The 12,273-nt window shown below is 32.8% G+C and overlaps 2 protein-coding genes across 4 annotated transcripts in view; one reads left to right on the plus strand and one right to left on the minus strand.

Moving 5' to 3' along the window:
* The first annotated feature begins 4,218 nt into the window (after nt 1–4,218).
* LOC107013068 (adenine/guanine permease AZG2) lies at nt 4,219–6,129 on the plus strand. The gene has a single exon (XM_015213054.2). The coding sequence runs from the start codon at nt 4,351–4,353 to the stop codon at nt 5,947–5,949; it is 1,599 nt and encodes a 532-aa protein (XP_015068540.1). The 5' UTR covers nt 4,219–4,350; the 3' UTR covers nt 5,950–6,129.
* Nucleotides 6,130–6,202: 73 nt separating this feature from the next.
* The window catches only part of LOC107014749, a 38,966-nt gene continuing 32,895 nt past the window's right edge, over nt 6,203–12,273 (minus strand). For all 3 annotated transcript variants that reach the window (XM_027915845.1, XM_027915844.1, XM_027915843.1), the window contains 3 exons: nt 11,605–12,124; nt 8,963–9,093; nt 6,203–6,706 (listed from right to left, as the gene is read on the minus strand). In XM_027915845.1, coding sequence (XP_027771646.1) covers nt 6,443–6,706; nt 8,963–9,093; nt 11,605–12,124 — 915 coding nt within the window. In that variant the 3' untranslated portion in view covers nt 6,203–6,442. The remainder of the gene's footprint in view (nt 6,707–8,962; nt 9,094–11,604; nt 12,125–12,273) is intronic.

Here is a 12,273-nt window from a genome sequence, read left to right on the forward strand (position 1 = left end):
GATATTTTGTAATAATAAATAAAGTAATATATGATAAGATAAGATAAAAAAAATTATGCATAAATTATATCTCCCAAAAAAGATAGACATGATTTTCAAGACAATAGATGCATATCAGATAAGAAAATCAAAAACTAGGAAGCTCCCCCTTATCTTTTTAAAAATATATTTAGGTTATATATTCCGATTTTACAAATACTATTATTTATATTACCAGTGAACTAATATAATATAAACATTAACAATCTGATTGGGTCATTGTTACTTATTGTATTGTATTGTATCATTTCGTTATCATACCTACAATGCTTGTTTTGACTGTTACTTAAAATGTATTGTATTACGTTGTTAGGTAACAATGAAAACCCTCATTTTATAGAACAACCGATTTGGTGTGTTCCCATGGTTAGTTAATTTATTTTTCCAATTATATCCTGACATAATATTTTATAATAATTTTTACCCTTTATCTTATATTATTTAATTCTAGTCAAACCTCCTACTCTAGAATAATTAAGGATATTTTGGTAAATTTATAAATTATAATATAGTCAAACCAAACAATAAAAAGTATTACTTCATTAAACAATAACAAACAATACAGTCTAATCAACTATTGTATCTACCATACAATATAATATAATATAATATGATATATTATGAAATAATAGATAATAATGATTCAAACAGAACGCAAGAAGAGTAACTGATTTAAGGACAATGCAATTAAAAATATGAAACTTTTGTTATTAAGTTATTTTTATTTTATCTATTCAACATTCTTAAGTGTACAAAAAAAAGCGAACTTCTATAACAAGTCTATTAATTACCCTTATCATAAAAGTTATTATTTGTAATTACCTTATACACAATTTGATAGTCCAAATATTTTTAGTATATAAAACTATTTTTTTTTAAATGTTGAAAGTATTTCATTTTTTAACCATTTGAAAGAAATTAAAAGAAGTTTATGCTTTCTACCTACTCTCATTATTGAGTATTATGATTTACGTGTGGATATTATTTTAGATTGTTCAAAGATTGTAAAAAGATTTCCTATAAATATTTAGAAGAGAATGAAATCTTTGAATGAAGATTGATGTAATGTACTCATGAATTAAAAATCTTTTGGGACATAAACATATTGTGTGTTTGGCTTAGAAACAAAAGGCCATACACCATGTTTGGTGGACAAATATGAATCTCATAAATTCATAATGAGTTGGTTCATTGTATATATTTTGACATTTTTGTCTGTCCTTTTTGGCCTCAATAAAAGTCTATTAGTTCATGATTTGATACCAAACTCATCATTTGCTCTAACTATGATCTCATCAATATTCTTTTCCAAAAATAAAATGAAGTATACAATATTGTTCAATCTAAGTAGTGCTCAACAGCAATAATAACAAGGGATAATGCACAATTATCTCCTCAACTTATGCCCGAAATCTAAGAGATACACTTATACTATATTAAGGTCTTATTACTTCCGAACTTATTTTATTAATAATTTTTATCCCTTTTCGATCTACATGACACTATCTTGTGGGCCCAACGTTGGTTGACTTTTTTTTCAAGATAGTGCCACATAGGTCGAAAAGCGATAGAAAATTACTTATAAAATAAGTTCAGGGGAGCAATAGGACCTTAGTATGATATAAGTGTGTCTCTGGGATTTCGGGCATAGGTTGAGGGGGTATTTGTGCATTTTCCCCTAATAACAATAATATATTCAATTAAACACCTCTAGCAGAATTTGAAAATAATGATATTTACGCAAATCTTACAACTATCTTGTGAAGACAAAGATGTTATTTTCGAAAGACTTTCAACTCGTGTGTTATTATTAAAAGTATATGAAAATCTAAATACTTCCATCCCAAATATTACAAATGATTAACCTTGCGTAATTGAATCAAATATATATATTCAGCCTTTTAAGGTATACAACATATATATGCATACACGATTTTCTCATCATATAATTAATTATTTTCTGTTCACACAAGACTTGTACAACACGATGAAATAAAAATTACAATTTTTTTTTTTAGTAATCGAAGGATTAATGTTTTTTAAAGACTTATATATAGGAAAAAAGATTGTTATACTTTCTCATTATGTAAAATTTATAATTGTGATAATTCACTAACTAGCTAGTCAAAGATCTTTCTTGGATTTGAACTCATATTGTGTCAGATTCTATAATTACTAGCAATTTCTCCATAAGAATCTTGTATAATTTATACAGTATAAACTACCAAGACAACAGTCAAGTCAACAAGACTACAATTTGATATTGTAAATTCCCTTACATTTTCATATTATTGAGACTTAGTATTTAATTTTTATGAGTTGAACATTTAAAATGCTTATTATTGAATCCACTGTATTTTTAAAAATTACCAATACAAACCTATTATATCTCTTAAATCTTACTCCCTCCGTTTCAAAAAAAATGTTCCTATTTTCTTTTTAGTCTGTTTAAAAAAGACTGATCTCTTTCCCTTTTTAGCAACACTTTAACTGTAACTGTCCACGTGACATGTTTAAGATCACAAGATTAAAGTGCATTTTGATACATTTGACATAACTTTTATTTAGAACTACAAGATTAAATAATTTTTTTTTCTTAAACTCCGTTTCAAGTCAAACTAAGTTTTTCTTTTTGAAACAGAGAAAATAGTTAAATATAATATATTAATTTAAGCTTCATAACTTTATCTAAAAAATAATAAATTCAGATAAATTCGATAACTCACATCCCTAACACTATATTCACCTCTGTCGATGTATATGCGTTGAATAAAAAAATTGATGCGTGTGTCTGGTGGAGTGGGGGTTAGTACATAATAATCATATTAACCCACTAAAAACAACCCAGTTTCCTTAAAAGGCATGAGTTTTTATTACTTTTTTGTTAAATAATATATAATGACCACACCAATTACTCTCTCTCAATTAATATAATATAATTGGAATTTCGAGAATTAAAGAAAACAAAAATCGCATTTCAAATTGTTAATTTTTACGAAAAAAAAAAGTTTGATATACTCTCGTTATAAAATTTGTTCATATATGTTATATCGTTATAAAATTGATTTATATATATCCTTTACTATTATAAAAGTGTCTTATATATATCCCATCATTACAAAAGTGACAAAATTAATTGTTAAATTCGTTTTTTTATTTTATTTTTAATATTTAAAATAGAATCATATATATCTGATTTTTTTCACAAAAATTATTTTTTGAGTTTCTTATTCTTATTCATTTTTCTATTATTCTTTAGTGTAAAATAAGAGAAATAAAAAAAAATTAAGTGTGAATTAATTTTTTTTAAAAACTATCCTTTTTGTGCTATTAACATATATAATAAATTTTGTAAGAAAATAAGTGAATTTGATCATTAAAATAATAAATTTAAATTAGTTGTTGAATAAAAGAAGTGCTATAGTTTGTAAATTTACGGGCTGTAACTATAGTTTCAATTATCTCGTTTTAATAATTCGCAGGTGAGTTTGCATAGTTTGCGGGTATGTTTGTATAATTAAGTTATTTTTGAGTAAATTCGAAATAACTAATTTAAACAAAAGCTAAATCTAAACTTTAAATAGTTATACAAATTATATTGTAAAAAAGTTATTCAAATTTCGAATTATATAAATGTACAAATTATACAAACTTGAAATCTCAGTCTACACAATTATCACTTGGTCGTGAGTGGTAGTTAACTAAAATAATAAATGTAATGACTAAGTAATTAGTATATGTTTGCTTTAACCGTGTAAGTTTTCCTTTAAAAGAATACACCCCACATGAAATATTTTTAATAAAAAATAATTTTATATTTTTTTTCACTTCAGTTAGAGAAAATAGTGCGAGTCATTTATGTAATAATAAAGGTATATATTCATCACTTTTGAAATGGAGATATATTAACTCTAAAATAATAAAGTTGAAAAATATATCTAACTCTTTTTCCTATCATTTAAATTGATCTCATTTAATATCTATGTTCTCTAATTGTAGATGTACATAAATAATCAATTAATCTTGTATACCATCAAACGAATATACACATGCCTCCTACTCATACTTATATTATAGTGTAATTTTATGATACTATATTGTTAAAATAATTTTTTTTAATAATATTAATAATAATCATATTATTAAGTGCTATAAAAGACCCACACTGATTCATTCTTCATATTACTACAATTCCATATTGCATTAAATATTTTTTTCCTCTTTTCAGTTTTCTCATCATCTTATAAATATATTCCAATCCCCTGTTTACCTTCAAAGCAACAAAACAGAGAAAAAGTGAAACTAAAAAACATGAAGGAAAAGCTCTGTGCAGCTGGTTCTTTCACTAAAATGGAGATGAAAGTAAATGAAGCAATTTCAAAGAGCAGAATCGGCAAATACTTCAAATTGGAATCTCGAAAAAGTTCATTCACTAAAGAGTTTCGTGCTGGAACTGCTACGTTTCTTACGATGGCTTATATAATAACCGTCAACGCCAGCGTTTTATCGGATTCCGGTGGAACTTGCTCCGTCTCCGACTGCACTTTTCCGGCGAACCAAACGCATGCAACTCCAGATTGCGTGCTGAATAACGAAGGTTACGAAAAGTGTGTTGCGAAAATGAGAAGTGATCTTATTGTGGCTACTGCTTTAGCTTCTATGATTGGGTCATTTGCTATGGGCTTATTGGCGAATCTTCCTTTGGGCTTAGCTCCAGGTATGGGCCCAAATGCTTATTTAGCTTATAATTTAGTGGGCTTTCATGGGTCTGGAAAAATGTCTTATCAGACTGTTATGGCAATTTTTTTAGTTGAAGGCTGTGCGTTTTTAGCAATAGCTGTATTTGGGCTTCGTGGGAGGATAGCCCGGTTTATTCCTCAGCCCGTTAGGTTAGCTTGTGCGGCTGGTATTGGGCTTTTTATTGCATTTGTGGGCTTACAAGCCCATCAAGGTGTGGGCTTAGTTGGCCCAGATCCATCTACCTTGATCACTCTTTCTGCGTGCACCAGTACAAATCCGGTGACCGGAGAATGCACCGGCGGGAAAATGCAAAGTGCAACTTTCTGGTTAGGTTCAGTTGGGTTTGTAATAATGTGTTATGGATTAATGAAGGAGATTAAAGGGAGTATGATATACGGTATCCTCTTCGTGACGTTAATTTCATGGATTAGGAATACTGCTGTTACGGTTTTTCCTAATACTCCATCTGGTAATTCAAGCTATGAGTATTTCAAAAAAGTGGTGGATTTTCATAAAATTGAATCTACAGCTGGAGCTCTAGATTTTAAGCATTTCAACAATGGTGAAGTGTGGATAGCTTTAATAACATTGTTATACATAGATGTGTTAGCTTCAACAGGTACATTGTATACCATGGCTGAAATTGGGGGATTTGTGAATGAAGACGGAGAATTTGAAGGCGAATATACAGCGTATATGGTTGATGCAGGATCAACAATAGTTGCATCAACTCTAGGAGTTTCACCTGTAGCTACATTTGTAGAATCATCAGCTGGGATCAGAGAAGGTGGAAGGACAGGAATAACCGCGATTGTCGTTGGGTTTTATTTCCTATTGTCTTTGTTCTTCACACCTTTGATTGCTAGTGTGCCACCATGGGCTATAGGTCCATCTTTGGTTATAGTTGGGGTGTTGATGATGAAAGTTGTTAAGGATATTGATTGGAATAATATTAAGCATGCAGTACCTGCATTTGTGACTATGGTGTTAATGCCTTTGACATACTCAATTGCCAATGGTATTATTGGTGGAATTGGGGTGTATATTGCTCTAAGTTTGTATGACAACATGGTGAGTTGGGTGAAGTGGTTGATGAGAATGAAAAAAATGGTGGTGAAAGAGCAAAATCAGGTGTCAGCTACTGCAGATCAGAGTATTGAAGTAGTTTGATATTTTCATCGTTGATCGATGTTAGTTCGTTTGGGTTGGAGTAGTTTTTTTTCTTCATGTAGTGACAGTAGATGCACAAGCCACCGTGATAGGGAAGGTGTTATAGAAGGACCTTTCAAGGGCGCTTGTGCATTTTTGAACTGTGGTATTTCAATATAAATATAATGTTGCCTTTTCTTATTGTTTATGTTATTTCACTAAATATGATATAAATAAAAGAGTTATAAAAGAGAAAAAAAAACACAAATCCTGACGAGCAATTCATGGTTCTTAGCAATTGGATCTCAGAAAAACAAAGTTAAACAGACATGTAACAACCAGATTATAAAGGAATTAGTCTCAAAATACTGAGTACAACTTCAAAATGACAGTACAAAATATATGACCCAACAAAGCAACACTTAAATGTTGTTCAAAACTGACATCATTTCCCTTGTAACGACTTAAGGTAATTGACTCCAAGTAGTTCATTTGGAATCTTACTTGAGCACTTTCAGATTTTGCGTATATCAAATATACGGTTCTGCTTATCTGCAAGTTCAAAAAGACAATGATCTTTGGCATTCATGCCATAAGCTGCAGCAACTTCCTTCCATCCACGACTCAAAACATCAACACTTGGTCTTCTAGAATAATAGGGAGGCAAGAGACTAGTATAATAGGTAGGCCAGATTCTTTTGTCTTGTCCTCTGAGAAAAATAATCCACCTTTCTCGCGTTGGCCTTTGCAACAAATCTCGCCAGGATCCTGGTAATTCCTGCACAGGCATAAAGGAGATCTAGATTCAACGAGAGAAAAAAGGGATACACAAACTGGAAAACAAAGAGAATCTCAGCCAAGTAGAAGCAATTAATTGCAACATAGAGCAGACTAAATTCTCCAAAAACTAAGCAATATGCATGAAATCACCAATGGAACAATCTCATATTTGCATGGAGAAACTTAACAGAATGTCTAACCAATTGATTCATCTATTTTGAGAAAATACATCCGCAACAAGAAGACATACTCGTTAATTTACGATTTAAAGAAACAGTGCCATCATTGGCATGTCGGGTCTCACAGGCGCTAAACTCGAAAGATAGTAAAACATTTGATTTAAGTTATTGTGTCCAATGTGATTTCGAGGTGCTTATTTTAAACAAATTAGAGCCTCAAAAGACGACAAGTTTTTACGAAAATCTGGTGTATGAGCTTGCCATCAGCATTTTTATTGTGCATGTATGTTTCTTTTCAGCATCCTAATCAGTACTTCACTTCAATCTCATGAATTTTCAGTAACATCTTTTAGTGTTTAAGCCCAAAGATGTCCTCAGAAATACATTATTCCCTCTATAACATCTTATTTAACACAAAATTTTGATGAAAAGAATGTTAAAATGCATGCATCTTCAGAGGTAAAGTCAAGACTCATATAAACTCAAGCAGTATACATGCCAGTATTGATAAATATTCATAGAAAACAGATAGCAATCATAGTGGCATTCCTCCATTAAGGGACTAAATGATATTGTAAGTGAAGGAGATGCAAGACAATGTTTGCTGGACTTCATTATAAAATCAAGAAGATGCTCATAATGGAAGCAGAGCGCCAGAACCCAAGAATTGTGATAAGAGTGCGCTAAGCACTACACGTATTTCATGGTCCAAGTCCAAGCTTGAGAGGAGAATATTGGGGTCAACAGGGAGCCTGAAAAGAGCTGAAAAGCAAGCCCAAGTGGGGGTGAATTACATGCCCGAAGGGACTAGAAATTCACACCCAACGGAGCTGGAATGACGTGTATTTTTTGATCCAAGAATTGCCACTTCTTTCCTTATTTTGTTAGGTAGTTTTGGAAGAAGTGTGACTTTAATTTACATATTTTTCTAGTTTAAAGTTTCCTAGTTAGATTTTACTAATTATTTCCATACAAGTTGATTTTGAATACCATAATGTCTAGGAGAGGGGTGCACGATTTGCCCCAATATATAGGGGAGTCCTTTTTGTTTATTTGACACACTAGTATTATCAAGATTCTTTTCTTTTCACCACTTGAGATTTATCTTATAATGCACAGATGCGCTAGTAAAGATGTGTGAGAGGTTGGTGAGAAGTGGTTACAAAGATTGATGATTGGGGTAGAAGGTTAGTAGGTAACCAAGTGTTGTCATATTTTATGTGGAAGAGGTAGGGTTATTTAGTAGTCGTGTAGTCTCTTATTATTCAATGTTTAGTACTATTGTTGCCTCATTTGCTTTATATCTTTCTATTTTGTTATCATAATATTCTTGCAATCCTTTTACCTTCATAATGTAGGGGTAACGTGTCATACACACTACCCTTCCCTGACCCCACTTGTGGGATTACACTCCGTATGTTTTTGTTATTATTGTTCTTGCAATCCAGTTTCAATAACATTTCTTTTAAGTTGAGGCTATCGGAAACAACCTCTTTACCCTACAAAGGTAGGGAGTGAGGTCTGCATACATCTTCCCCTCTCAAACCCCACTTGTGAGATTACACTTGACATGTTGTAATAATTCAGTTAGGGTTCTAGATCAGATTCATCCAAGTTCTTCATTTGACTCTGCAATTAAATATGATTAGCCGTAATCTGCTAATTAGGTCTACTACAATCATTTTTTTGACAAGATAAGTGGTATTAATAACAACATCAAGAAGATGCAAGATTCACAAGATATGGCATTTGAGCTTACAAAAGAGATCTCTGGCTAACTATACAAACTATCTAAGCCAGAACTAATGAGTTAGTAAAATCCTGAAGTTGTTCTGCATTAACAGCAGGATACAATCAATTAGGGTTCTTATATAATCACTTTTGAGATTTGGGGATTTATTTCTTGAATTTCGCCTATCTTATTTTTCTAGTCTTTAATCGTCGAATTTTTGTATTCCTCATTATTTTCTTGTTTTTCTTTCAAGTTCCCCCATTCTATAAAGAACGCATGAAATAGTAAGAACATAGCAATCCACAAAAATGACAGAAGGAATGATATTTAAACAAGGTGTTACCAGAAAATCTGGACCATAGACTTCCACCAAAGATGAATAGTGGTTTGCAGGAAAGGATGGTGTGTCTCCTAAACCAGCAGACTCACTTTTGTTGACTTTTCCATTACCATTTGCTTCCTCCTCTCCTGAATCTTGTACACAAGGAAAAAAACAGCAAGAAGACGCTCAAAGGCAGTTCAAATCACAACACCAACATACAAATGGCCAGATTAAATAAGTTTACAAGATAAGGATGTCTACTAGCCGATCAAGTCAAGCTCAAGCTAGTAAAGTTTGATCAGGCCTAAATTAAGACCAGCGATTTCATGTCAAAAACTCTTATGTCCTACTTTGCAATTTAAGCATTTAAGCAACCCAGCAAGGAAAGGAGAGCATGCTTGTTTAGAGGGGAGTAAGTTACATCTATCTTCCAAATGAATGACTAAAATTCTGATTCTCTTTTATACCCAGTAGCAATTGCTTCCTCTTGGTATTGATCTTAAACTTATTCCTACCGCATCAGAACCAGTATTGAATTGATTCTAAGCTCATGCAAAGCCTCAGTGACTGCTAATGAAGAAAATATCCCTTTCTTCTCCAAAAGAGAATAATAACAAGAGATAGTGAAACCTTTAGAAACCACCTTAGTATCAACACAATCATACCTTAGCTTAAAGACTCCCACTTTTTACCTTTATCATCTTCTCCTACAATCCATCCCAAAAAGGGTGACACGGATGCACTTTGGATATGTGATTGAATTCTATATAGAGAAAAGGTTTTGCTTCTATTTTGGAAGCGCAACAAGATGGTCACAAAGGGCTGAAGGAAGGTGGATGTAAGCTGGTGAGGGGGAGAGGTGAAGCCGCAGATGGCAGGAGTAGGGGCCATTTAAAGGCCAATGTCCTATACGGAGGACATGATTAGTATTAGAACAATCAATAAAGTAGGAATAAAATTGCAAGTTAGCTCATATATTGGGAACTCTTGAGTAGTAAAATAAAAGTTTTTCAAAAAGAATAGTAAGTCTTGATATTTCCAAAATAAAAAAGAAATCCAGTACTCAGACAAATTTTAATGATAATTTGAAATTGGAGAAGATCTACAGATGGTCGTTAACAACATTTAAAAGACCTCTACAAATTTGAATTACACAAAATAAGAGAAGTTTCATAATTGTTGAGATTCAAATCTTGGGACATAATCATTAAGAATATTCTACACAATATTCTCATGATTCTTTTGACTTTCAACACCACCACCCAAACTCAAAGTGGGTTTGATTACAGCTTAGTTTGAAAACAAGATACACTCAAAAGCTAAGTTTCTCCGATTCTCCTAAAATATTACCGTACCTGGGTCGGATCCTTATAAAATGCAGTATTTTTGGAGGATCCAGCATGCAGACGACAGTATTTTGAGCAACATAGCTCAAAAGTCATTAGAATAGCGAACAAAACCGGCAAAAGAAAGGAGTGGTTCAAGGAAAGTCTTTCCCCATGAAAATCATCCGTGATTGCATGGCAAAAAACAAGTGCCTCTTACACCGAAAAGAGGTTCTGGGAAGAAAATCTACGGAACATCATCGACTTCAGATTTAATTGACAGTTGAAGGGTAACCAAAAATGTTGTTGGACTAATGACAGTAAAAGTTCTTACAAGAATAGACTGAATAGATGTGGAGCCGACTGGAATGGACTAAAAAGTAGTAAGGTGCTGTTAGAAAAATTATCCAAAAGAAATACAGCACCTCTTGAATAATAACAAAAGAAAAACTGATGCTACTGAAACAGTCATTAGGAAGAGGAGCTATGCAGCAGGAACGTCACCAAAAAGAGGTCAAAACAGCAAAACTGAAAAGAAAGAAAACTTGGCAGACTTGACAGTGTGAGACTCTGGTAGGTGGAAACAGCTTAAGTCTCAAACAAGATCATGGAGACTACCAAGTAATGAGAAACATACAATGAAATGGGATGTCAATGTATAAGAGCTCCGCGTGTAAGGTAAGTTTCTTGAGGAATTCCAGATTGCTATGACATCATCAAGGATATTGTACACAATATTCTTAATCATTTCCCCAATGATGAAGAAAACAATTTACAACTTCAATAATTAGAATCACAAAATACCCCCAGTTGCTTTGACGGAAGCAATTAATTATGAAATAGATACTGCTGAACGTAGTGTGGAACCCGAATCTTTGAGTCAAATATGGAAGGTAGAATGACAATTTCACCAGAGAGAACTTGAGAAAATCATAGAGACTGAGAAAAATATGAGAAATTAAATGGATAGGACAAAAAGATTAAAACCGAAGAAGGGCTATACTGATGAGTACTGGGAAGAGAGAGGAAAATAGTTTTTGAAGCTGATGTTTGAAGAGCAAATTTAAGGTCCTCCAACACAGACACTAATGAAAGTAATGCAATTTGGTATACAATCAATCAACAAAAAGAACAAAAGGCTTCACTGTATTCACGAGTCTCCAAGGTTGAGCTTTACAGAATCTGAACACCTGAGACTAATTTAGGCTAGGTAGCATCAGCAAAACAAAGCTTCAGCTGAGTCATCACTGCCTCAACTACATAGCCCTAATATGTATATTCAAGACAAAAGAACAAAAAACAAAAAAATCCTAACAATTTATTGTGGACACAGCTTACCAAATTGAGATGCTTTTTTGCATTTTTTATCTCTTGGACCCAGCAACAGAATATCCTCAGCTGGTCTACTAACCATACCAGTTGCCTTGATTCCATCCTCACGCAGTGGCAACAGTCCTTCTGCAGGAGGTTTGCTTGCTGGCATTTCAAAACGTGACTGATGCAAGCACAACCTGCCGTCTTGATCAAATTGAGCATCTCCAACCCGGGTAGTTTCTTCCACACGAGTCGCTGCTCTTTTTTTACCCTTGCCAGTGTCACAGCAGAAAATGATCTTTTCATAACCATTCATATCAAATATTTGAACCGTGAAGTGCTGACGCTGAGTATAATGGAAAACCAAGTGGTCTCCGACAACCAGATCATGATTTGATGCAAATTCCGGCCACCCCTGTTGGATAGCCAATAGACCCTGATAGTCACACACTGTTACCGGCCATTGCAATCCACTTGCATCCTTTACAAGCGTTACCTTATCGACCAGGTGTGAAGCTGATCGAGCAAAGTTTGGGGGTAAAATCTGAAAAGAGATTGCAGAAATTAAAAACTAAGAAATACCACATATCGATACCAAATGCTAAATAAAAGAAACAGGTTTATGACCATATCCTTGGATTTTTTTTGAGTTCTGGATGGTACAATCATATCATATATATATATATATATATA

Source organism: Solanum pennellii, chromosome 3 (genome assembly GCF_001406875.1).
Source record: "Solanum pennellii chromosome 3, SPENNV200".
NCBI classification, from domain to species: domain Eukaryota; kingdom Viridiplantae; phylum Streptophyta; class Magnoliopsida; order Solanales; family Solanaceae; genus Solanum; species Solanum pennellii.